The sequence below is a fragment of the Verticillium alfalfae genome, genomic scaffold (assembly GCF_000150825.1).
Source record: "Verticillium alfalfae VaMs.102 supercont1.4 genomic scaffold, whole genome shotgun sequence".
Taxonomy (NCBI): domain Eukaryota; kingdom Fungi; phylum Ascomycota; class Sordariomycetes; order Glomerellales; family Plectosphaerellaceae; genus Verticillium; species Verticillium alfalfae.
The window spans coordinates 1,117,572-1,142,616 of NW_003315035.1; the positions used below are offsets into that span (position 1 = coordinate 1,117,572).

The window sequence follows — 25,045 nt, forward strand, 5'->3', positions numbered from 1 at the left end:
TACGATGATGCCGACTGCGCGACACTGCAGGCGTGGGATACAACGGCCTTCCAAGCCTTGATCAGTGGAGCGGGTGGGATTCTAACGCGGAAGCCAACAAGTCCGCGCCGGCACCGCAGTCTCAACAACAGCACTGGCAGAGCGAGAACCAACGCAGTGCTCGCGCCAATTGGTCGATCGACCCGAATGGTAGCAAGGACAACAGCCAACTCTGGAATCAACAGGGCTGGGCTCAAGCCGTGTCTGCGGCGGCTGCAGTCACGGGGGCCGATGGCCGTACGGGATGGTCCTCCGTCGACCAACGCGTGTTGCCTTCCCTGGATCAGATCAGCCCCCTCAAGAGCATGGCAGGACGCAAGCGAGCGCGATCTAATAGTCTCGACATGGAGAACCGCGAGAACTTCCCCGCGACGGCCATTCAGAAGCTTGTACACCACGGCACGGGACCAGCGGGGTATGATGATGGCAGTCACGCCCACCACCGTTGGGAGTAGGGGTGAGCGATATAGATGTGTTTGCTTGGACTTGGTGATTCAGGGTACCGGGGTCATTGGTCTTTGAAAAGGATTATTTGGGAACGGCGCACAGGCATTCGGCGTTGAGGGAGGGTGACAACAGCACTTTGGGGACATTGGCGAAACACGGAAAGGAAAGAGATGGATGTTCGTTATTGGGGTTTTGGTTCAAGGGGGCTTTGTTTGCTGGGATGACCTTTCTCTTCTGGATATTGATACCACATTTGTAGTAATGGCAGATACATGCTCACGATTGCCGTATGTGAAGAGCGAAACGCTTAGATCCTAGTCATGGTGTTGCCCCTGGACGATCTGATCTGGTGTCACCATCGTCTCTGTGCCGTCCAGGATGTGTCGGGCGATTCCCTTAGTGCTTTGGTCCTTCAGTGGCCCGTCAATGAGTGTCGCGTGCAGAGTTGGGATGAAACCGGGGAACTTCATCTGCTGAAGAAGGTAAAAGCAGAGGTATTTTCCTTTTTGCCGATAAGCGGCAGATTGACAGCATCGGACAAGGCGTGGAGCAGGGCCAGTGCCGTGGGTCGAAAGATGTTTCACACACGGAAGGCAAAGTTCGTCAGGAGGTCCGGGTCCGAATCCATGGAAGAGAATGCAGGGTGAAACACCACACGTCTGGAAGGGCTGGAAGGTTGTGTGGCACACGACGCGTTGAGATGCAGGCAGAATGTCTTTGAGGCGAAGAACATGATTCTTGACGGCTGGCCGGCGGCATAGGGCGGCAACGCGGATGGGACGGGTCATGCGATGGCACGACCAGACCAGACCAGGCCGAGCAAGGCAAGGCAAGGCAGGTAGGTAGTGTAAGCATCATCTCGAGGCGCGCCTATTGCTTGTTCTGGGCCCGGGGCTGTGCAGCGGCTGTTGGGCGTGTCAGCAACCAGTCGAAGGGTGGCCGGCAGTCAGGTCTGGCGCGTTGCAGCGCGGCAAGGGAGATGAAGAGAGATGAAGCTGTCGCGAGGGTCGGATTGGGGGAGAGTGGCCGCCTGGAGTGGTGGGGAGGTTGCTGTGCTCCGGGGGCTCGCCAAAAGGAAAGCTGCCCACCACTGCCTGTGCCTGGTACCTGCTTCGTAGGAGCAGGGGCTGCTCGGGGCAGGCAGGCACAGGGGGCACGAGCAGTCAACAGCGACCAGTAAACGGCGAGGACAGGCAGGTGCTGTGGCTCGCTTGGTCCCGACTGGCGTCCCCGCGGCAGGAAGCACTGGCTGCCCTGTGTCGACAAGTAGCGCCCGTCCAAGCTGTTGCAGGCCCCTGTTCCGGATCGGCGCACGGGATCCAACAGAGGTATCTCCCCACCCGCGGGCAGTGGTTGCCAGGTACACGTCTCTCATCTGGCCCCCTGCTAGGTACTTTGGGCGGTTAGCGCAGGTGCCATTTTAGGACTGGCAAGACTCCAGGACCGACCCCACCGTCTGTGCCAGATCCTTGCGTCCATCAACGCCACACGCGAGACGATTCAACTTGACGTCCACATCGTCCTTGGTACGGCACCAGCGTTCTATTCCTGATGAGCACAGCGTCGAGTCGGCATGCAGTGTCCTAGCACTGTCGTGGGTGCTCGGTCTGCCGTACACTGCAAACATCCTTGGCGTACCGAAATATCCATTTGCCTACGCCGGGCTTCGCTCGCTTCGGCTGAACAGACTTCGACATGGTTCCATGACTGGTTCTCGAGAGCCCACCCAGAAACCTGGTCCTTCAACCCAAGTCGGCCTTCTCGATCACGTTCACTGGCTCTCGTTGTCGGCGCCGATCAATCTCTTCAATCTAGACCGTGCCCCCTGGCTGCTGCTTGTTTCCGCTCCCGCTCTCATCCCTCCCTTGTTCCCTTGATGGCCATGGATCTTTGGGTCGAACAGTGTGGCCTACCTGACCTGCGCTTGGTAGGAGATGGCCGCCTCGAGATGCTAGAGACGTGGAGAGGAGGCGGTGATTCTGGGCGTTTCGTTTCTCCGTCTTGCGTCGTCTCGTCTCTATGCTCCTCGACATCCCATGGCCAGTCACCCCCTTGCCTTGGGCAACATGACGTGAACTCGACTCCATGGCCCATCCATGGCCCATCCGAAAGGCCATGGATGTAGCCGTCCTGTAGCCCATCCGATGCAGCTAATAAGACCTACACGGCCCGATACCAACTCGGTCCATCCGCCTGCTTCCCTTTCGTCCTCATCTGCAGACTCCAGCTTTGTGCTACATTCCTTTCTATACCAGGGTTTCTGCTGGTCAGGCCTCTTTCCTTTGGCCTTTCACACTTTGGCTGGGACTGTTTCTCCTCGAGAAAAGCTGCTCGGATTCTTTGGCATCTCAACGACCGTGCGAAAAGTCCACTCCTTCCGAACAACGTTATTTGCCTCGACGACAACGGTGAATGCCTAGTCTGCCGTGATTCCAACGCGCGCCCTTGCCCTCTCTCAGCTCTGAATCACCACTCGACCGGTTCATTGCCGCCTGCGGTCTCCCATAAGTTTTATTATCCCCATATCGTCGCGGGCAACCACTGAAACAAAACGATCTTCAACCCTTTCTCACCCATCCGCGCCGCCACCAAGACAACCGCACGCACGCCTACTCTATATCGCCATCCCATCATTCCCATCAAACGTCACGGAAGACGATACGGAATACAGCACGAAAGCTGCCCGTAAAAGGTTTGTTCTTTATCTTTCTTGTCTTGCAACTTGCTGTGCATTTTGTTCGCTTTGGCTCGGCGCCATTCCTTGTTTCAACAGTCAGACCGTCTCAGCATCAGAGCCAGTCATCCAAGGCTACTATTCTCATATTACCCTGTTTTTTTCATGCCTTTCTCACCCCCACTCACAACTCTCTTCCGTTTGGGTGTGCTGGTGCCATCGGGTTGGGCATACTTGAAGTCCCTGCTCCTTCCTTGACTGGTCAAGTGGTCGTGGCTGGCATCTCAACACTGGACAATCACGCTGTCTGGACATCTTGATCTTGGACCAGCCTCGGGTTTTCAGGACACTGTGACTGCTTCACTCTAGGCATTTTCCTACTTATATCGCCGTTCTCATCTCGCTGGCTCTTGACCATCCCAACAAAGCAAAACAATTTCAACGAGAATCATACGCTAACCATTTTATCTCATCAGACAACAAGTACAGCATTTCAAGACACACCTGAATCGCTGCCATGGTCGCCATCAAAGCTCTTGGAAAGACTGGTGCTCTGCTGGCTGCCATCCTTTTCGGACCCCAGCTTGCCAATTCTCACTCCTGGGTCGAGCGTCTCAACCGCATCGCCTCTAATGGCACCATGGTCGAGCCCGCCGGCTTTGCCGCCGGCTTTTCTGGCCGTGGCGCTGGCTTCTCAGATGTCACTGTCACAAACGACGTCTCCGGAGCTGGCCTACCTCTTTGCAAGCAGCCTGTCACTGCTCCTCAGGACCCCAACTTCCCCATCCTGACCGCTGCTCCTGGCGATCAGATTGCCGTTCGCTACCTTGAGAATGGCCACGTCACCAACCTCGAACCCGGTCGACTTGACCATGGCGGTGTCGTTTACATCTACGGAACGACCGACCCGCGTCCTGATGATACCCTGGCCAACATTCACCTCAAGTGGACCCCTGACGGCAAGGGCGGTGACGGGCGCGGAAAGCTTCTCGCAACTCGCAAGTATGACGATGGTCGCTGTTACGAGGCCAACGGCTTCGATCTCTCGGGAAGGCGCCAGAACGAGTTCCCTGTCCAAACCAACGAGCTGACTGGTCCCAACAACTGGTGCCAGAGCGATGTCAGCCTCGCCAAGGATCTTCCCCAGGGCACCCAGTACACCCTCTACTGGGTTTGGAACTGGCCCAGGCTCGACACCGAGGACAAAGAGGTCGTCGTGAGCGATATCCACGCCGTCTACCCCAAGGGCGGAGCTCCTGCCGGCCGCAAGGACCTGGAAGGTGATCATGTCAAAGTCGCCCAGATTTACAGCTCGTGTGCCATGATCAACATTGAAGGCGAGACAATCTTCCAGCAGGCTGGAAACGACAGTGGCAGTTCTGCCCCTTTTGCAAGCAGTGGTCTCGGCCAGGGCGTCCGTGTCAAGGATGATGACTTCATCACCAACCCCGCCGACTACAACGGCATCGCTATTGCTGGCCAGCTGGAAGAACCCCTTCATTGTCGCCATTGACGGCATTGGTGGTGGCCCTGAGCAGGGTGTTCCTACTGCTTCACCCAGCGCTGGCACTGACATCCCGACCACCACGCCTGTCGGCGGCATTCGTACTGTCACCGTCACCGCGGAGCCGACCACAGTCTATGCCACGGCCACTGTCACGGCTGGTGCTGGCAACGCTGGCGGTCCTCCAACTGTCACGCCCTTCATGCCGCGCCATAACCTCCGTGGCCGAGCCTCGTGGGGGTTTGGCACCAACAGATAAGGGCCACCGTCTTGTTTGCTTGTCTTGGCTCGCCAACTCATTCTCGTGCAAAATACCAAGGGTCTTCCTTTGACAGGCGTTATAAGGTTTCATTTCTCCAAGGAAAAGGATGCGGGCATTCAGTGCGATGAATCAAGCATGGCAGTCATGAAGCAATAGAACGGAGGGGGGGGGGGACACAACAGCATTTCGGTCCGGCATGGTCGACAGGGTTATGACCCAAGACAGAAAGGTTAAGGCGTTCGGGGCCGGTGAGCCCCCGGTTTCTTTTAGAGGAGAGATACCCCCACATTCGCTTGTCTTTCGGTTCATTTCCTCCGAGATACGACGAAGGTTTGCCTTTTTTTGTTTGCCTTTCTTTTGTCTTGACGATTTCTTCTTTATTCGCATGGCGTCAGCCCGAGGTTGGTCAATGGCTTGGTGGCAGGATTGGCTTTGCCTATCTTTGGTCAAGAGTTCTCTCTTTTAGCAGATGGTCTCGACGCAAGGAAAGTGCAGGCCCTTGTTGGTTCTGGCCTTGGATCGGAAGAGGGCATGACAAGGTGTGTTTTGTGTCTTGCGTTTGCGTCCCTGGTAGAAGGGATTTGCGTCGGTATTGATAAAGGCTGGTTCCCATGCAAGGCGGATTTGGGACAGAAAAGTCGCGCAGTTCGTAGATAGTTCAATCGCGAACAAAAACCACGTTATGTTCTCCGTGTGACACGTCTGGTGATGCATTGATACTCGGGGCTATGCTGACTCTTCGCCACCAACAATGCCGGTCTCTCCCTTCACCTGTTGCTGGCATTCATTGCATCAACCTGCTGGTTTGTCTGTGGATTTATGCATGATGTGTCACGTGAAGGTGTCGTCCTTTATTTGAGTCACGTAGTTGGCTTTGGTTGAGGGAAGTGGAAGAATGAACAAGAGGAGAATACGTTTGTTCCACGAGACAAGCAGCTCTTTGCGGAATGAGGCCCAGCTGCATAGGCGCCCCCCTTGCGACTCCTTGGTGGGTGTTAGTTGCAATCACATAATCATCCCCGTCCGCGGAGTCACCGTCGTGATCCTCCTAGTTGACGTATCTAGTCACAAGACTGTGCTGGATCACGATGACAGCATTCAGCAACACATTGTTCTACTTGGTGTGTCAGATATGCTCTCCTTGCCAAAACGAACAGACAGCCCTAAGCAACCTTCTGATGCCGGATCATGAGAGTTCTCCCGCATCTACCACGTAATCTGGCTCAGGCGACCCCACACATGCGACACGGTCTACATCTCACCGCACTGGGCGACAACGACATCCATATTCGGCACGTCCTTCCCGCGGTACCCCGTCTTCGTGGCCTCCATCTTCTTGACGACGTCCATGCCGTCGACGACCTTGCCAAAGACGGTATGCTTACCGTCGAGAAACGGCGTCGGCACCGTCGTGATGAAGAACTGGCTGCCATTGGTGTCCTTGCCGGCGTTGGCCATGCTCAGCAGGCCGGGCACGTCGTGCTTGATGGAGAAGTTCTCGTCGGCGAAGGACGAGGTGCCGTAGATGCAGGTCGAGCCCGTGCCGTCGCCGTGAGAAAGTCGCCGCCCTGGCACATGAAGCCCGGGATGATGCGGTGGAACTTGGAGCCCTTGTAGCCCTGCGGTCGGTTGTGGAGGCGGTGCTCGCCGGTGCAGAACTGGCGGAAGTTCTCGGCCGTCTTGGGCGTCGTGTCGGCGAAGAGCTCAAACGTGATGCGGCCGAGGGGCTCGCCTGGACCGAGGGGTTGTTCATGTCAGCTTGGAGGGGTGGAGTCCGGGGAAGGCACTTGCACACGCATGACGGGAGGGACAGCAGGGGGAGGGGGGACCGGGAAGACCGGAAGCGAGCGGTGAGGGCCGGGGAACGGTATCGTCGGATGCCCGGTCGATGGAGATAAGACTACGGACACCATCGCATCTTGGAGCCGAGGAAGAGGAAGACATACCACCAAGGGTGATATCAAAGAAGACCCTATCGGCGCAGTGGGTGTTAGCTCGGAGCTCTGACAAGTCAGCAGATGCTGCAGAGGCCTGTCACTTGGATCGGGGTGTGGGAGCTCCGCCACCACAGAGGCTCGGCAGGAGGGGAAAGCGGGGTGTTTCTGCTGGGGGAAAGGGGACCAGGGAGGGGGGATGTCGTGATAGCTTCTTACAGAGGATTTCCGGAGGCGGGGAGCTGAGTAGGCGGCATTGTGTGGTGGATGTGGATGATGTGGAGTTGCGCGGTTGGTGACGTGTCCTGACTGAATGGAGGAGTCGCGATGATCTTTACGACCAGAATTGAGATGTAACAGTGGGACGTGCGAGATTGGGTATCATGTGTGAGTGAGTGTGGAAGGGAACTACTTGAAGTCTTCCGTGACCCATATCTCAATTGAGGTCTTCCCAAATAGAAGTTCTGCGGGGCAGTGACTTGTTGGCCCGTGCACGCACGACATATCCTGGGCATCTGATGGGTGGCTTCATGTTTATCAGCTCCTCCTTGGCTGTCGGTCACTAGACCCAGAGACACGATGAGCAGGCTGGGAAGGATGAGATATGTTCAAATCAATCAGCTGTCGGAGTGTCCTCGCTTTTCAACGGATATGCCTGCGGGCATGGTATGTGCCCCAACACCATGGCATGCTTGCACTGACGTTGTGAGCTGATGCATAATACTTCTTTTGCGTCAATTTCTTTTCCAGTACAGAAGTGCATCGATAGGAACCATTTCGGTATGACTGCCCGGGAGAAGGACGGCAGCAAGTGCTGTTTCATACTTGGTGAAAGAGAAGTCGGAACTGGCCTTTCGGGTGGAACTTCTAGCTTTCAATATTGTTGCTCGTATGAGCTCAAGAACAAGAACGGAGTCGCGGTAAAACCACACCTTTTCGAGGTTGCGGCTGATATAGAAATGTAACACTGGAGTGTACGGCCGGTCTAGTCTCCAGAGTCTCCCATACGCGCCAGTTCTCACATGAAGTGAAAGGGAGTCCCCGTGTCCCTCGGGCTTCGTTAACATGGAGAACTCGCAAAGGAGATTGATGTAGTCCAACTGTAAACAGGCTCAGGGCTTGCTGTACAGGAGGGACTGCTATCCATTATGCATAATGTCCTTGCAGTTGTCGGTCAGTAGGTGACGTGCCAGTTGTCCACACCGAGCTAAATCCTGCACTTTGACGAGCCATGATGATACCACATGGAAGGCTGTGATGCCTCGCCAATATGTAGTGTTACGCCGGGCCTAATGATTGAACTTCTCGCGCACCCGGACCCTATTATATATCGAGATGCGAGTTACAGGTGTGTTTGCTCCATGAGGTCATCGGAACAGTGGGCATATCTCTGGAATTTTGGGTTAGTTACTGATCGCTGATCATTTCCAGACTTTAAGCCCGATATGCGAATCTCTCGGCCAGGGTCCAATTCCCCGAGACAATCCTGCCGTATCGCGGGGTCGCTATCACGTCAGTCGATAGGCCGGCAGTGGGATGCAGAGTTGCATTTGCATGCCGCGGACGTATCGCCACCTCACGCCGCATACTCGCCCGACCAGCCTTGCCACCTCACTGTACCCAGAACACAGCACCCACCATCGCGCTGGATATTCTATGCTGGAGACTTGACCAGTTAGCGACAGCCAAGCCATTCCAAATAGTGAAGTCACGCATTCGCAGGAGGAAGATCAGGACTCCGGATCTGACATCATGAAGGTGAGCTCGAAGGACCTGACTCGCCGCACAGGAACGACCAGGCGGGAGGAGAGCTTTGATCCAAGTTGAGGGAGGTTATTGGCAGATGAGCAGCCACACCATAAGGTAGGTAAAGCATCAACTGGTCATGTCCTGATCGTCGAGGCCAGATTTTGGATGGTGTACACCACGATGTAACGGCGTTCCGGATGGTGCGGTGCGGTGCGGAATGGATGGAGTGCCGAGATCGGTGGTGGAGTGGAGTGGAAGGGTGGTAGAGTAATGCCGTCAGACGTTTGCCGATGGAGCCGTGGTCTTCGGTGAAGGATCGGCCTGTGCGAGCGCATCATGGCTTAGCTCGTGTCATGAATCGTCCATTCAGACACCATAATTATCTCTACGGCTGTGAGCGTATCAGCGCGGAACCAGCCTGCTGATGTGGTGGTCTTAGTGCATCGGCAGCAACCGGCAAGCGACGCCCTACAGAAACAGATGGGAGCTCGAAGGTGCTATTGCCGGAGCGATGTTGACATCCTCGCATGCTCTGACCCGGGAGGACCGGGGAGCGGCGCTCAGGACGGAGGGGCTGATGTCGCATTAATGACGAGGGTCTAAATGTGGAGGATCGCCATGAGAAGGGGCTCATTCATGCGGTTGTTTGATTGAAGGTGCAGTGTCTCTTCAAGCCTCTTTGACATTGCGATGCTCTGGCTTGCACGAGATTCCTTGGAGCCCCATCCAAAGACCAGAAAAGATCTCTCGAGTGAGGCCGGTTCTTGGATAGCAGAGCTTTAGGGGAAAAAAGAGCTTGTCAAGGCTTGGCTTGAGGTCATCCGTGAGATGCTGATGCAACGACTCGCGAGCACAGCACAACGATGGGCGCTGAGTGGTCAAAAGCAGGACCTGTGGCATTGGCCAGCCACGATGCTGACGAGTCCACGCGGATCTCCGGGGAAAGATGCACCCACTGCACCGCAGCACCGTCGGAATGTCTAGCGCCTCACACTGTTGTTCGTCTGGGAAGAAGGAGGGCCCTTGTTGTCCCATCCGTACCCTCCTCACCCCCAGATCCTGATTCACACATCCTTGCAAAATCATCGGCTTCAACTGTATCCATCATTTAGTCTTTTCTTGCTGGCAGTCGGGACGAGGCTGAGCCGGTCATATGCCAGAAACGGACGATATGACTTTGACACGCAGGTTCAAGGCCAACCTAACCGGTCCCTGAGGTAGTAACGGCTGCCAAGGACACCGAGGGCCGCGCGCGCATCAAGGTTACCTAGCTAGCATTACCGCTGACCTTGCCCATGGAGAAAATGTCATCTGCCAATCACCAAGACACAGCTAGCGGCGACCGCAACAGGAAATACCAGAAAGTTGTGGTACGGCGCCATGTATTGGCTGAGCCTCGCCTTTGTTTGTCGCACTGAAACAGCTGCAGCTGCAGCAGCCGACCCAAGGAACGACTTGGTGTGGCGGCACGTTGGCTCCGAGCTGAAGGTCAGACTTGGTTGCGAACGGTACAGCTGCGAGCGAGCCCTACCAGCCGACCATCTTGAATCAATACATTGCGCACAGGAAAGCCTCAGCCCGGCGCCGACGGCTGAGGCAGGCCTTTGACTTTCTCCAACTCGTGCACGACGATAGAACGAAAGTAAGAAACGCTCTGTGCCGCGCCCAGTAAGAAAGAGAGTTTACCCGGCCACGCCTGCGTCAATTGCGGGATCAAGGGATCTCCAGCCGAGGCGCCTAGGGGCCTCGACGCCTGATCATTCCAGCGTACAAGCCAGTGTGCCACATAGGAAGCTGAAGCCGCTTGAACACCATCCGCGAGCCGCAGGTCTGGACCCGAGCCAGAATACGGGGATGGCGTGTAGGAAAGGGTCGATGTGGAGGTGGATGTGAGGGGTTTCGATGCAACTGCGTCTGTGCCGCTTGCCTGTTCGGTGCGTGTCGGGACGAGGGGACTGGGGGGAGGGCATACCGGCGACAGCTTCGGGCCGTCCTGAATGAGGGGGATACATGGTACATATTCCGGCCTGTCCGACCTTCTGTTCCTGCTTTGGTTGAGGGCGCCAACTCGATCTGTTCTTCGACGGCATTCTGCAGGGTCGCACCGGCGACTCGTGTGGGCGATCTGAATCGCGCCGCCGCCAACATGTGCCACACCTCCATTGGAAAGCAGTAACGCCGTGATTGTGGATGCATCGCAAAGACCGATTCTCTGTTTTCGGCCGCGATGTCAAGGCTTAGAATCGGACTAATGACAACAACAATTCCTCTTATCTTGTGCTCGCAAGGTGGGTTGTGTCACGCCAACGCCGGTCCGGTCTTCAGCAGTCAGTGCTCTGATCTGGGACCGTCAGCGCCTAAAAGGGGCCCGACCCTGCGCCATGGGGAGCTGTGCCGTACTATGATGCATGAAAAAGATGCTACAAAAAGGCGACAGGTACTAGAAATTCGTCAGGAGTACGGAAGTCCCGACAGGCTGGTACGCATGCGATGGATGAGAAAAAGTCGAGCCATTGAATTTCTGACAGTATGAAGCTTAGTTATCTGGGTCTCCGTGTGGATTGCTCATAGCCCCTGGATTGACCTGGCCGTGTCTCAAAACAGGGGCAGAGAGACACGACCTGGCCCCTCTCACCTTGATTGCTCGTTACGTCGGTGCACTGAAGGGTCAATCATCAACAAAGACAAGAAAGGAGGACCTGATCGCTAAATTTCGCTTCGTGGCAGATCGCCAGCTGGTCAGGGCAGGCGAAGTGATTTGATGGGCAGGAAGGCATGTAGGTAGCTAATGTGGTGTAGACGATGGCGCGGCTAGACCGTTGGTTCCAGCAACTCAAATCAATTGCACACCACTTCATCACGACCCCCAGCCGCCAATTGCTCATAGCCTCGCCAGTCACCCGCTGCTGGCTGTCAAGTACCTCGCCTATCAAGACAGCTACGCTGCTACAGGTACATGTAATGCTGCGCAAAAGACAGAGCAGTCTTTAAAGCCCGCCAAGGAACAGGGTGCCACACCCCAAGCCCGCCCAGAAGAAGCTAGTCTGTCTGAGAAATCCCAGCAGCACAGTGCCCAAGCAACGCGGCAGGACCCCCCGGACCAGGGAAAGAGCGAGTCGCCATTCTCACGTCTCACGTAGGCCTGCCCGGGCTGGTCTTCCCCCGACTTTCCCTCTTTATCCGCTGCTCGCCCACACTCGCCACGACCTGCATCGCCTTCCAGTCCTTCGTGACCTTCCCACTACATCGAGCCAGTCCGCCCCGGACGTTGAAACAGGCGCCCTCTCCACCGGCTACACCCATTTCCACACCACATTGCCGTTGCCGGTCTCGCCAACCCCCCTCCGTTCATTTTTCCCTCATTCATCGTCCCAATACCATCAATCGATCGAGGCACGTAGGGACAACAGGCCGATCATCCCTTCGCCCGATACACTCTAGCGGAGGAGGACTGAGGCTACATGGTGGAGCGCAGGATTGAAGCCCTCTGATCACAATCCTCACCCTTCAACAGCAACGGCATCTAAGGTTTCTCGGACGTACGAATGCTGGGACGCCTTCCACGGGCTCCGACAGCCATTTCCGCCTGAGACCTCCCGCCTGTCGATGACAAGGACGCCCTCTGGCCGATACACTTAGTCCCTCTCGTTGAATCAGAATGGCTGCCGTTGCCAACGACATACTCGGCCTCGTCGCCCGCCAGGCCGCCACTTCTGCCTCGTCTGCCATTAACGAGGTGATATCCACAACGACCTCAGCCTCGTCGACATCATCACCGACGCCCGACCGAACCTCGCAGGGCCCAGCCGGCCCCTCGCAGTCTGAAGGGAACGGGGGTGGCGGTGGAGGCGGCGGCGCCAGCTCCCCACTGCTATTCTTCGTGGCGCTGGGCTTTGGCGTTGTGTTTACCAACCTCTGGTCAGTTTAAACCTTGTGATCTGCTCTTCAAGCGTGAACTCTACATCGCGCCGCAGTCAAATATGTTTCCCTCGAGAAACAAATACTAACGCGGTAGTGCTCAGGATCATCGTTGGTGTAAAATACTGCTTCCGGTACAACGCTCGCAACCGACAGATGCGCCTGAATGAAGACGGCGAGCCCATTACCCTCGAAAACATGCCTCGCCCGCACCGCCGTCGTCGCGAGAAGAAGTTGATGACTATGGAGGAGGTGAACGAGAAGTTCCCCATGATGAAGTACAAAAGCTGGGTACTTGAGCGCGCTAAGGAAGGTTTGCCCACCGCTGGAGGCGTGTCAGCTCCTCCAAGCCGTGCGGGCAGTGTTCGATCTGTCCAGGGTATTGTTCCCCGTGTCGCTCCTGAGGGATCTTCCAAGGGACCGCATCGCGATGTTCCAGCCTGCTACCAACCTGCAGCGGCACGAAACGCTCTCCGATGAAAAGAAAGGCTACCCCCACCGAACGATATAGATGGGAACGTCGGTCAGACTTCTGGCACCCTGCTCAACCGCGCTGGCCCCCCACTGCAACGAGTCCCAGTGAGGAGGACGACGAAGACGACGAGCACATCAATGCTGCCGTGCCACCTGAACTGCTTTCTCGAGCGGTGATACGTGCGCCATTTGCATGACAGCCTAGAAGATGACGATGATGTTCGAGGCCTGACCTGTGGTCATGCCTTCATGCCGTCTGCGTTGATCCCTGGTTGACAAGTCGACGTGCATGCTGTCCCCTGTGCAAGGCCGACTACTACACGCCAAAGCCACGCCCCCCGCCTGGTGAGGCAGATCCCAACAATGCGAATGCCAACGCACGTATGAACATGCCCAACGCACCCCCGGCTGCATGGTATAACCTACGTGGATCTCGCCTGGGAGGTTTCGGTGGCCGTATCGGAGGATTCATGCCCAATGATTCGAGAAGCCGTAATGCACGTGGCAATCGCAACCGTCGCCAAACGGGCCAGGAGGCTACAGCTGCGCCGATTGCGGAAGTTGCTACCGTCACTCAACCTCCCGTCACCGCAGAGGTGACCCGACCAGCCGCGGCTCCCGCCGTATCAGGTGCGCGGCAGGGGTTCTCCAACTTGAGGTTCTGGAGGAGAAACAGAAACGGTGACAGTAACAATACTGCGTCCAGTCAAGCTGAAGAGGTGACAGCTTCCGGCGAGGCTGTGACCCCGTCGCAGCTGGAGGCTGGTACGCGTGCAGCGCCTGTGCCAAACACTGAAGTGGTGCGGTGAGCAGTGCTACAGGCTTTTGCACGAGAATCGGCAGACCCGTAGAACTGCTCATCTTGAACCATTTCTGTACATTTACCATCTCTCACACATCCGTGGCCTCGCTGGTCTCGGCGTGTTCTCTCACTTTCGACTACAGAATCGGAAGCTCACTATGACACATCTTTGATGCTGCATATTCGAAATACCCCACGACACCCCAAACCTATATATCGCGTCTCAGGAGTTTGTTTACTTTGATTTTTGATTTTGCATCAGGGAATCTCAAGGAGGGCTAGGAGGAGAGATTCATACTGCTTTAAGGCAGTTTAGGCACAGCATCGACGCGGGGGAGGATGGGAGCGAGTTGGAATGTCAATTTTTCTCTGGATCTCAGGGGAAAAGCGGCGGAGTTACGGCGACATATGCATTCTCGCTGTATCACATGTGATAACGATTAGCTAGACGAAATCACTCATCAACAAACTTGAATCTCAATTTGCTGGGTGACGGTCCTTGGGATAGTTGTTACGAGCGCCATGGATCTTGTTAATTGAGATGCATCATGGTTTGAAGGCCTGGCCTATTACGCAATGCCAGCAGATACGATTAAAGGAACGACCCCTTCTGGAAACGGCCCCCAAAGTCCTTGGCCTTGCCCAGTAGCTCCCGGCGTTGCGTGCTGTTTATGCTGCCCCCTAGCGCCATGTCCTTCTCGCGATCAAAGGCTCGCGCGCTGGGGTCATCCTCCTCCTCCTCGCCCTTCCGCCTCCCGCCCTCCTTGCGCGCCGTGGCGTGTGTCTCGTACAGGCTCTTCCCCCTGACAGCCTCGAGATTCTCCGCCGTCCGCCTCGCGCGCTCTTGCTCCTTGCTCGGACGCGCCGCTGCACCAGCGGCGGATGCGCCCTGTCTCTCGAGCTCCGATCCCGCCGGCGCGGTGCGCCCGAGCACGGCGTCCTCGAGGCGCTTGCGCTTCTGCTCCGGCGTCTCGGTCCAGATGCTGCTGATCTCAGCGGGACCGCCCGCCGGCGCCGAGGCGTGCGGCTTGTTGGACGCGAAGCGCCGGTTCTTGAGCTTGGAGGGGTCGCGCTCGCTGTAGCCCGCCGCGGCGGGCGGCGGAGCGAGCATCCAGTCGTCGCGCTGGGGCGCCGCTGGGGCGGCAGCGGGTTCGAGGGCTGCGAGGGCGGCAGCGCGGGACTGTGCAGCCAAGTGGGCTTGCGCTGCTTTTGAGCCTGGCAAGGCGGGTGCGTAGTCGTCTTCCGAGTCGGAGGCGTCCGAGTCGGCGCCGGGGGCGTGGACGGTCGGCGATTCTGCGGTCAGCGAGTCTGCTGGTGGCGGCAGGGCGGGGCCGATTGTGCGTTTTGAGGGGAGTGAGGGGCCTATTGAGGGCTTGCTGGCGGATGCAGTGGCGGCTGCTGAGGATGCGGAGGGCCCGTAGTCGTCGTCGTCGTCGTCGTTGTCTGAAGCATCGAGGTCTATCTCGTCTGTGTTCGTCTTGGCGGTCGGTGGGACGGAGGGGCCGGCGGCCGTCTTGGGCGCAGAGGCACCTTGCGCTGCTGGAGCGCTCGGCCCGAAGCCGTCGTCTGAGGAGTCGTCGTCATTGATATCAATCTCGTCTGTGTTGCGTGCTTGCTTTGTTGGTGGTGAATCGTCTTCTTGGTTGTCGGGGGTGCGCTTGCGCTTCGATGGGCTGGGCGGCATCTGGGGGCCGATTGAAGTCATTGCGAAGCTTATACTGCTGGGACAAGTGCTCGTCTTGGTGGATTGAGCGGCTGTACGGGTAGCTCAAAGTCGCTTTTCGTATCCTTGTTGGATGGTCTGAAGGAGTGAACTGTTGGCCGTCAGTGGGATCCTCCTGTGAAGCTTGCCTGTGACGGGGGGGTTGATTGCTTTGCGATTCCTGACCTGACTAATGTGGTAGCGAATGCACTATGCGTGACGAATCGGACATGTGGGTCAATTACCCCAATGTCACTGTCTGGCGTCTGTTATTACAGGTCCTTAGGACTTGGTATTCAGTACAAAAGTCTGGAGGTCTGGGAAGCAGGATTGTCTGCCATGCTGCGTGAAATGAAACACGATTCACTCCCGAGCCGATGCGCAAGGCAAGTTGAGTTATAGATCCGCGCTCCCCAAGAAGGTAACAGGAGATAGTTGAGCGTGCTCACTTCTGTCTTCTTAAAGACATGATCATCCGGATCATCATCAAGAAGACCAGCATCACCGTTGGCATCTATGCATGGGAGGACAGCTCTCGGTGCCCAGAGTCTATTTTTGTATCAACCTGGGAAATCCACAGTCTAGCCGTTGATACATGTTGGACTTATTGCCTCTGATACGGCCGACTTTAGGACTCTTCGTCTCAAGCTGGCCTTCAGTGCCCTTGACAATGCCCAAATCTATGATATCAGGCATAAAAGCCCTGGTATACCAAGAACATATTGCCAAATGAGAAAAAACTTGCAAAGTATCGAAACCCAAGGTTCATTATTGTTGAGTTTCTTAGATACGTGACAACGCCATTGAGCTTCCGTCTAGTTTCAAGGTCTGCCACCAATCGCCAACCAATACAGTCTCACAGCGCCAAGACAATCCAACACTAAATATAAGGGAGCCGCAGCTCAATGAATTGTGTGAAAGATATAACGGCCTCATGATAAATAGACTAGCTCGCATATCGAGAGGTCAATCCTCATTCGAGAAGCGGATATCAATGAACTGGGTGCAGCCTTGTGGAGATCAGCGAGCACGGTGCACAATTATGCAGATCGCGCAGCCACTTGGCTTTGGCACCCCTGACTTCAAGGCTCAGGCCCGCCGGATGAACCGCGGGCCGTTACAACATTGGCCAGTGGAGGCCCCCCCCCCAAGCAACTGTGCCTCTAGGCAGTTGGAGCTTCCCAGGCGACGTGATACTTGGCTCGCCGCGCACTCCAGGCTGATTCAAGCTTCCTCCACTCGACCACCTCCTCTTGCGACCCGGCTGTTGTCTGACCAAGAGAACGATTGGGCGATACCACAGCTTAAATTCCTCACTTAAAGCTCAGAAATCGATTGCTATATACCCAGACATCCGACATCGAACGGGTGACCCAGCACCTCAGAGCTCCATTGAGCTCTTTCGACACTCTCAGAGGATATGATACGCGCGTAATGCTCTGCTATCGATGAGCCCACCCCCAACGGAGAGTGACGAGGGACATGGTCGGACAATGGCCGAAAACGACGATAGCTCCTCCTCGGATACTTCGCAGTCGATTATCGAAGAGGATTCGACTGGCGCCGCCAACCACGATGCTGTCCTTCATCTTGCTGAAGAGCAAGATACGCAGCTCAACCACGCGTTAGAGCCACCAAATCCCGTGGAAACTGGGATCACGGCCAATCGATACCGACAGATACTACGTGGTCAAGTAGATGATGTATCGGAGGATGGCTCCGTGGATGCCCTGCCACGGCGGGTAGGCAGTCCTATAGATTCCCTTCTCTCAGTGCCGGATGACACCCCATCCATTGCGGTATGTTTGGACCATCCTGCGCGGGAGGGTATGAGCTGACGAGCTGCAGGGCTCAGGGGTATCTTCCCCCGGAAGCAGTGTTCTTCCTTCTGTCGCTTCACGGCCTGGCCTTAGTAGCCCGACACCTTCGTTTAGGCCCTTTGACCGACGATTCCAATCGCGATTATCCTCTAGCTTCACCGGGAGCCCGCGACCTTCCTCACCGGCGTTCCTGTCGACACACAGCCGCAACGCCTCCCTGAGCTCTCAGATCGTATTTAGCAAAGATGATACCGAGGTCCAGACACCACCTTGGGAGGTTGTCCGGTGGACAAAGTTGAAGAAGATGAACAGTCAGGCGTTTTCGGAAGCCGGGAAGCGAAACTTTGGCATACCAACCTGCATCGCCGTGTCGGCCTCGATTGTACTCGGCACGAGCAAAGGGATAATATTAATGTTTGACTATAACCAGAACCTCAAGACCATTCTGGGGCCTGGGACAAAGGCCGTCGAATCTGGTGCCATCACCTCCATTGCAATTTCGGCGGACCACTCGACGATTGCAGGAGGCCATGCCAATGGCAGCATCTTCACATGGGACACCAGCAGGGCGTCGAGGCCTTTTCTACAGATTCCCCATCTCGAGCCGTCCCAGATGCAAAATCGGACGGAAGACGGCCATGTTCCCAACGTGGCCGTCACGCCACCTTCGGGTTTCTAGGCACCAGGCACACCGCCCTGGTTTCTGCTGATGACAAGGGCATGGCCTTTTCGCATCTTGCGACAAGGGGTACAGGTGCTCTGGGAAGGACTGTAAAGACAACCAGGATTCTGGGTCGATATCCGGACGCGCCTACGCCAGTTGGAAAGGCGATGAGGCCCAGCACCGTTTTAGCCTTTGCCTCCTGTCCACTGGGGAACACGGAGAGAGCTACGGATAGCGTGGGCCTGACGGCCATGCTGACGCCTTACTTGCTCGTCATTGTCTCTACAACACCTCTCGCGCAGACACAACACAAATCGGCTCGACCAAAAGATGTTGCTCAACACAGTGCCATGACCGGCTGTCTTGCATGGTTTCCAGCTGTCAAGCTTAAGGTTCCAGATCATACAACAGGAAGCGACATCTCGAAAGTCAAGCTCGTGTACTGCTGGTCCAATGTCCTGACCATTCTCGACGTCGATGAGATTCCCTCGGACAACAAGGACAAACCACCAGCTCTCATGTTTAAGTCGCGGAACCGGTGGAAGTGCGAAGAGGCAATTGTTGCTGTTCAGTGGCTCAGTCGCTCCGTTCTCACAGTCCTCACCATCACTCAACAACTCATCGTACTGGAGGATCGAAGCATGCGTATGACTGATGGCTTCGATCTCATTCATAAGTACATCTACCACGTCGACCTTTTCTCCAAGCAGCTTCACTCCCTGGTAGAGCAGCACGACGAAGGAGACACCTCGATGCATGGCGTGGTCGCAGATGCGTTTTACATGAGCTTCAAAGCATACAAAGGACGTCTCTTCCTGCTTGGGTTCAATGACGTTTCCATCGGGTCTTTATCGAATTGGGCGGACCGACTGATTGCTCTCATGGAGAAAGGCGACTACATTGCTGCCATACGCCTTGCAACCTCGTATTACACGGGCGACGCTGAGAAGCTGACAGTCGGCCTCCCAGAAGACACAGTTCTTCGACATTCGATGGTGCATGATAAGTTGATGGAGATCATGAGCGCATCGCTGAAGTACGCCTTTAGCCAGCGACAGAAAGATCCTATGGTGGTAGATGAAACTCACCTGCAGGAGTTGGCCGAAATTTGCTTCGTGGCTTGCCAAAGCGTAGGTGATCTTGACTTTCTCTTTGACGAGATGTACGAGTGGTACGAAGACGCCGGTGTAGAAGGCATTTTTCTCGAAACACTTGAGCCACATATCCTCGAAAGGACTATCACTATTGCCCCCCCCGGCGTCATCAAGTCGATGGTGACCTATTTCGTAACCAGAGGATGGGAAAGTCGTCTCGAGGAGATGATCGTCCACATGGAAACTACCACACTGGATCTCGACCAAGTCACTCTTCTCTGCAAACAGCACAGGCTCTATGACGCTCTAATATACGTGTGGAATCAAGCTCTCGGCGACCATATCACACCTCTCGTCGACCTTCTGAGTCTGTTGGTGCCCCTCATGGGCAATGGCGAATATCCATCCTCTGATGACATGGACGATCAATACAGCGCCGACGCTGTCAAGATGTTCCCCTATCTCTCATACACCCTAACCGGGAGGGTCTATCCGACGGGGGAGTACTTGGACGATACAGCAGGACCAAAGGCGAAAGCTGAGCTCTACTGGTTCCTATTTTCGGGCAACAGCGTTATATGGCCCAGAGGGAGCAAACGCCGATTTCTTACAAGACCGTCCCAAGCCAGTGAGCCCTCTTTCCCCTACCTTCGACTCATCCTCAAATTCGATGCGCCGAGTTTCTTGAGTGCCCTCAACGAAGCGTTTGAGGACTCATATTTGAACAACTCACCGGAGAAACACACCGGAACCGTTGACGGGGATATGCCTGAAGAGCAGATCTTTGGGATGACTGTGGATCGGCAATACATCGTGTCCATCCTTCTCGAGATTATGAACCCTGGCGACTTTGCCCCCGAAGACACCATCTACCTTGACATGTTCATCGCCCGGAACTTGCCTAAGTTTCCCCAATATCTGCTTTTCCCTGGATCCACCCTGAGGAGAATCCTCACAGGTCTCTGCAACTACCCTGGAGAGGATCTCGCCGAAGATGCTCAGCTCAGCGCCGAGTACCTATTGTCAGTCTATCACCCTCCAGACACCAACAATCTGTTGCCAATCTTCAAGAAAGCCGGTTTCTATCGTATCTTGAAACAACAGTACAAGGCGGATAGGGAATATGGCATGCTGGTTCAGACTCATTTTGAAGACCATGATGAACGACATGCAGTCTTTGACTGCATCAGCGAGTGTTTTTCGGGCCGCATAGTGCCCTGGAACACTAAAACAATTGCAAGACGTCGAAGATGTGATCCGTGGAGCATGCTCGAGACCTCATCGAGCTTGACCCCCGAGGAACTCTGCAAGGTCAACTCGCAGCCAGTCTTCTGATTCTCCACCACCACATCTTGAACTCTGTACAAAAATGTGCCGGACTGCAATTTGAGTATCTCCAGACGCTATTCGAGCCAGGCGGTCACGACAGGCAGGAAGCACTAGTGGCTAATCCAGAGCGCGATCTCCTCGAGCGATACGTCCAACTCATGTGTCAGTTCGACCCTGATCATGTATCCGACTACATTAGTGTTATTCAATCTGCAAACCTGAGACTAAGCATCCTGCTACCAACCATGGAGGACACGGGCGTAATAGATGCTGCTGTGACGCTCATGGCTCGCGAAGGCCAGGTCAAGGACGCTATGGACAGACTCGTCAAACATCTCGGGACGCTCGAATCCGCTCTACAAGGTATCTTGACGGGTGTGGAGGACAGCGAACACCGTCTCAGTCTACAAGATTCTGCAGAAGAAGTTCTCGGGGCCCTCCAGAAGTATGTTCATGTTGGTATTTGGCTTTGTCAGGGACAAACAAAGTCAACTGCGAAGACCACATCCGCCTCCCAGCGGGGGCAGCGGCAAGCTGCCAACGAGACGCTTTCATCTTCCGAGGCGCTCTGGCTCAGCCTCATAGACGCGGCTGTCCATACTACTCGACAGCTGTCGGCGACCATCGATGCAGTCGGAAAAGCGCAAGATGATGGGGACCGCGATCTTGAAAGCTGGGAGCGTCTCGATACAGACAAACTGCTGGGGCTTCTGCGGTCTCTGGTCCAACACACGTTCACCGCTCTCCTGACGACGACGTCCAGCGCTTCCAATGCCCAGGCCAACGGACGGGTCCTCACCACCGCCGGCAACAACATGTCATTCTTACGGATATTGCGAGAGTTTCTTGCTCACGCCGCGGCCTCGTCACCAAATCTAGCGGATCTGAGGGCGGTTCTGGCCTCGATTTTCTCAGCTTATGCATACGAGGAGTCGATTCTTCGATTATCGAACCGACTTCTCGAGCGAAGCCTGTTCGTCAATGTCAAGCAGTCGGTACAGTTGAGACAGCGAGGCTGGCGACCGAAGGGCTCCACATGCGAGGCGTGCGGCCGGCGCGTCTGGGGACCAGGTGTATCAGGTAACGTATTTGAAGCTTGGGAGGATAAGCAGGCTGCTGAAGAGCAGAAACAGGCCGAGAGAAAGGCTCTGCTCGCAAGCATCACGGACAGGACTAAAGGCAAGGGGGCGGCAGAGCATTCTGGACTGCCTCCGCATGAAGCGCGGGGTAAGGGCAAGATCGGTCCAGGCAATGGCGCAGAGCTGGCCCAGGATGCCGCAGGAAACAAATCAGAGGATGGTTCTCATGACGGCGACGACGCTGCGGACCTCGCTGCAAACAGCATGCGCGAACAGCCTCTGGGGCCATTGGTTGTTTTGGCGTGTAGGCACATTTATCACCAAGCATGCCTGGATGCTTTGCAGTCTCAAGAGGAAGAGTGCGGCAAGAAGGATAGGACGAGCCTTGAGGCAAGCCATTCTAGAGAGTACAGATGCCCGGTTGATGGGTAGGGACGAGCTAAGCTTGGCAGCGATTACCTCTATACTGTGTACGAAATACCACGATTTCATGACTGACCACACCGATTCACTCATGATTTGGGTTTCATCGTCTTTGCGTGTCCTGTCTCACGCGCCACAGGACATCCATCTGACGTATCGGAGATGCCGAGGCTTATGAGGCTGTGGTTTGGCGCTGATCATATGCTGGGGACTGTCATCGAAACAGCGCTCATTGGCCTGGCTGAATCCTAGGCCTGGCCTCCCTGACAGCCTTGCATCGGCCCCTGAAACCAGTTCGCCCGCCCCGCCAGTCTAAGCTCGCCAGGAACGTAGGTGCCTTTTTGGGGGGGCAGCAGGAAGACCCTTAGACCTGGACCCGAATTGAACACGAACACGCGACATTATCTCGGCCACATCTTGACGACATCGTGCGAGTGACCTTCATGACCGCGCGCCCGCTTTGCACGAAGATGCGGTGAAGAAGCATCAGTTCATATAGAATTCCGAATCCAACACAAGGTCGCCTCCCATGGCGATCTTCTCCTACCTCCGGTCCATCTACGACCTCGACACCCTCGACACTCGCTTCACGAGCCCCTCCTCCGTCCCGTACAAGACTGTCGTCGAAGCGCGCGCCGACCCCGCGTTGGGCAGAGAACCTCCAATCAAGGCCCACAGTCGCTCTCAGCCGTCAAAATGGAGATCCCCAGAGTTTCTCCTCTACTACCTCGTGCTGTCCGTCGTGGTGCCGTGGATGTTCTGGATCGCATACGACGTCTCGCGCCGTAAGATGGCCACTCCTGCTTTGATGGTGTGTGCTGACCTGCGCACGTAGCTACCGACCCTCGATACCACAAATATGAAAGGTTGCTTTCTGATGGCTGGATTCCAGGGCGCAAGATTGTCCGTAATGATTGCCTTTCCCAACGAGACCACCAGCTGACAACCTTAGGATGTGTCCGACCAGCAATATAGCTTCTTCCGATCCAACCTCCCTGCCATGAGCGCTCTTCTGGTCGTGCATCCGCTGCTTAGAAAAGCCTGGAACTCGGTTTTCCCCGTATCAAACGAACTGCACCGAAGGTCAACGGCCGGCCAGGGAGCTGCGCGACTGACGCAGCGTGCGAGCTTCGACTATATCTTCGCCCTGGTCTTCCTCGCCGTTCTTCACGGCGTCTCTGCGCTCAAAGTGCTGGCCATTTTGTATGTCAATTACAAGATTGCTACGGCTCTGCCGAGGAAACATGTGCCACGGCGACGTGGGCCTTCAACATCATCAAACATCCATCAACACTTCCTTTTCAAGGGGAATCACTTCCAGGGGGTAATCAACTTTCAAGGCTGTCCTCCTGGCCTAGCCTTTGTCTTCCCTGGTCTTCAGCCGGAATGCCCCAATGCCGGGCAGGAAGCCCCTTTTTCCTCCGGAACAAATTGGGGGCGGCGAACTTTTGGGACCAAGCCTAATTGGGCGGGCCCTTAAAACCCCTTCGTTTGGGGGAGGGTGCTTCTTTCCAACCCTTCAACCAATCCCTTGGCGGCCCTTCAATCAGCTTTCAAATCCTCGGAACTAATTAACTTGGAGCCTTTGGAACTTCCCCGCAGGTGGAAAGCCCCGGCTTAAGAGGTAAGCTTCGATAAACCGCCTCATAGACTCCTCTGTTCCGTATTATCCGTGATGCTGATATTCCCAAGAAGAAGCAACTCGACCCCTCCAATCTCTCCGAACGTGACCGCATCGCCATCCCGGCTGAACCCCTGGACTTCACCTGGCGGAACTACGTTGCATACACCATCTATGCGCCCCTCTACCTCGTGGGGCCCATCATGACCTTCAATGACTTCATATCACAGCTCAAGCACCGTTCTGCCAGTATCGAAGGGCCCCGGACAGCCCGCTATGCGGTCCGCTTCGTTTTCACCCTTCTAGCCATGGAAGTCATTCTCCACTACGACTATGTTGGCGCCATTTCACACGCCGCCCCTGTCTGGGCCGACTACACGGCTGCCCAACTGTCCCTCCTTTCCTTCTTCAACCTTCACCTTATCTGGCTTAAACTCCTCCTGCCCTGGCGCCTCTTCCGTCTCTGGGCCCTGCTCGACGGCGTCGACCCTCCCGAGAACATGATCCGCTGCGTCTCCAATAACTTCTCCACAAGGTCTTTCTGGAAAGCATGGCACCGCTCCTATAACCGCTGGCTCATCCGCTACATCTACGTGCCCCTCGGCGGTGCCGACTTTGCCGGCGGCTGGCGCCGCTCCGTCCGCTCCGTCACGACCCTTCTCCTCGTCTTCACCTTTGTCGCGCTGTGGCACGACATTCGTCTACGCCTGCTCATCTGGGGCTGGCTCATTGTGCTGTTCATGATGCCCGAGGTCATCGCCCGCTTCCTGTTCCCGGCCAAAAAGTACACGGCCAAGCAGTACCGCATGCTCAGCGGCGCCGGTGCCGTGGCCAACGTGATCATGATGATCATGGCCAACCTCGTCGGTTTCGCCGTTGGGCTGGATGGGCTGCAGGCGATTCTGTATCAGATCCTGCATGACTGGTCCGGTGCGTTTTTCCCGTCTCCTCCTCTCCTCCTCCTCCTCCTCCTCCTCCTCCTATTTGTTCATTCCCTTCGAGCTGACGCTTACCAGGGCTCCTCTTCCTCGTCACGGCATGCGGGGCGCTGTTCGTGGGTATTCAGGTCATGTTTGAGATTCGCGAGTCGGAACTCCGGAAAGGCATTTCACTCAAGTGCTAGGCGATCTGGGGCGTGTACTCGTTTGTATATTGCACGACGAAAATTATTGCAAGTACAGCGTGTGTCTTTGAAACCACCCTCCCGTTCTCAAATCAGCGTGTTTCGCCGACATTAGGCATTATAATTACGTTGTTCTCCTCTCGCTCTTCCCGTCTTCTCCGAACCCTCAAAATCGATCGACCGGCCCGTCAAGCTCGGCCTCGCGGTCATGATTTGGCTTGGCGGTATGACCAATGGTACCCATCTCTGTCTCGTCGTACGCGGGCTGGCGCGCAAACTTGCCATCCATGCCGAGGCGGCGCTTCCGTCAGCCACTGGCGCACCCCAGACGAGGGCCCTTTGACGGCCCAGAAGATTGATGAGCGAGGCGGCGGCGATTGCCGAGGA

The 25,045-nt window shown here is 55.8% G+C and overlaps 11 protein-coding genes across 11 annotated transcripts in view; 9 read left to right on the top strand and 2 right to left on the bottom strand.

The window, feature by feature from the left end:
• VDBG_03770 (conserved hypothetical protein) overlaps nucleotides 1-494 on the top strand; it is a gene marked incomplete at both ends in the record, with an annotated part of 3,050 nt that extends 2,556 nt beyond the window's left edge. Inside the window, one exon of the mRNA XM_003005771.1 lies at nucleotides 66-494. Within this exon, the coding sequence (XP_003005817.1) occupies nucleotides 66-494 (429 nt within the window). The remainder of the gene's footprint in view (nucleotides 1-65) is intronic.
• A 3,183-nt stretch (nucleotides 495-3,677) lies between these two features.
• Nucleotides 3,678-4,923, top strand: VDBG_03771 (conserved hypothetical protein; the record flags this gene model as incomplete). The annotated part of the gene is made up of 2 exons (XM_003005772.1): nucleotides 3,678-4,474; nucleotides 4,515-4,923. 2 exons carry the CDS (start codon nucleotides 3,678-3,680, stop codon nucleotides 4,921-4,923), a joined length of 1,206 nt encoding a protein of 401 aa, XP_003005818.1.
• Nucleotides 4,924-6,177: 1,254 nt separating this feature from the next.
• On the bottom strand, nucleotides 6,178-7,117 carry VDBG_03772 (peptidyl-prolyl cis-trans isomerase A; the record flags this gene model as incomplete). Its single annotated transcript, XM_003005773.1, has 3 exons — nucleotides 6,178-6,584; nucleotides 6,873-6,898; nucleotides 7,080-7,117. 3 exons carry the CDS (start codon nucleotides 7,115-7,117, stop codon nucleotides 6,178-6,180), a joined length of 471 nt encoding a protein of 156 aa, XP_003005819.1.
• Nucleotides 7,118-12,267: 5,150 nt separating this feature from the next.
• VDBG_03773 (RING-8 protein) lies at nucleotides 12,268-13,007 on the top strand (the record flags this gene model as incomplete). The annotated part of the gene is made up of 2 exons (XM_003005774.1): nucleotides 12,268-12,527; nucleotides 12,632-13,007. 2 exons carry the CDS (start codon nucleotides 12,268-12,270, stop codon nucleotides 13,005-13,007), a joined length of 636 nt encoding a protein of 211 aa, XP_003005820.1.
• A 383-nt stretch (nucleotides 13,008-13,390) lies between these two features.
• VDBG_03774 (predicted protein) lies at nucleotides 13,391-14,085 on the top strand (the record flags this gene model as incomplete). The annotated part of the gene is made up of 2 exons (XM_003005775.1): nucleotides 13,391-13,766; nucleotides 14,066-14,085. The coding sequence occupies 2 exons, from the start codon at nucleotides 13,391-13,393 to the stop codon at nucleotides 14,083-14,085; spliced, it is 396 nt and encodes a 131-aa protein (XP_003005821.1).
• Nucleotides 14,086-14,395: 310 nt separating this feature from the next.
• Nucleotides 14,396-15,508, bottom strand: VDBG_03775 (conserved hypothetical protein; the record flags this gene model as incomplete). Its single annotated transcript, XM_003005776.1, has 1 exon — nucleotides 14,396-15,508. One exon carries the CDS (start codon nucleotides 15,506-15,508, stop codon nucleotides 14,396-14,398), a length of 1,113 nt encoding a protein of 370 aa, XP_003005822.1.
• Nucleotides 15,509-16,974: 1,466 nt separating this feature from the next.
• Nucleotides 16,975-18,004, top strand: VDBG_03776 (conserved hypothetical protein; the record flags this gene model as incomplete). Its single annotated transcript, XM_003005777.1, has 2 exons — nucleotides 16,975-17,304; nucleotides 17,354-18,004. The coding sequence occupies 2 exons, from the start codon at nucleotides 16,999-17,001 to the stop codon at nucleotides 18,002-18,004; spliced, it is 957 nt and encodes a 318-aa protein (XP_003005823.1).
• A 335-nt stretch (nucleotides 18,005-18,339) lies between these two features.
• On the top strand, nucleotides 18,340-20,418 carry VDBG_03777 (conserved hypothetical protein; the record flags this gene model as incomplete). Its single annotated transcript, XM_003005778.1, has 1 exon — nucleotides 18,340-20,418. One exon carries the CDS (start codon nucleotides 18,340-18,342, stop codon nucleotides 20,416-20,418), a length of 2,079 nt encoding a protein of 692 aa, XP_003005824.1.
• A 278-nt stretch (nucleotides 20,419-20,696) lies between these two features.
• Nucleotides 20,697-21,923, top strand: VDBG_03778 (conserved hypothetical protein; the record flags this gene model as incomplete). Its single annotated transcript, XM_003005779.1, has 1 exon — nucleotides 20,697-21,923. The coding sequence occupies one exon, from the start codon at nucleotides 20,697-20,699 to the stop codon at nucleotides 21,921-21,923; it is 1,227 nt and encodes a 408-aa protein (XP_003005825.1).
• Nucleotides 21,924-22,292: 369 nt separating this feature from the next.
• Nucleotides 22,293-23,242, top strand: VDBG_03779 (conserved hypothetical protein; the record flags this gene model as incomplete). The annotated part of the gene is made up of 4 exons (XM_003005780.1): nucleotides 22,293-22,699; nucleotides 22,750-22,817; nucleotides 22,867-23,117; nucleotides 23,236-23,242. The coding sequence occupies 4 exons, from the start codon at nucleotides 22,444-22,446 to the stop codon at nucleotides 23,240-23,242; spliced, it is 582 nt and encodes a 193-aa protein (XP_003005826.1).
• Nucleotides 23,243-23,738: 496 nt separating this feature from the next.
• VDBG_03780 (glycerol uptake protein) lies at nucleotides 23,739-24,728 on the top strand (the record flags this gene model as incomplete). The annotated part of the gene is made up of 2 exons (XM_003005781.1): nucleotides 23,739-24,465; nucleotides 24,552-24,728. The coding sequence occupies 2 exons, from the start codon at nucleotides 23,739-23,741 to the stop codon at nucleotides 24,656-24,658; spliced, it is 834 nt and encodes a 277-aa protein (XP_003005827.1).
• Nucleotides 24,729-25,045: the final 317 nt, after the last annotated feature.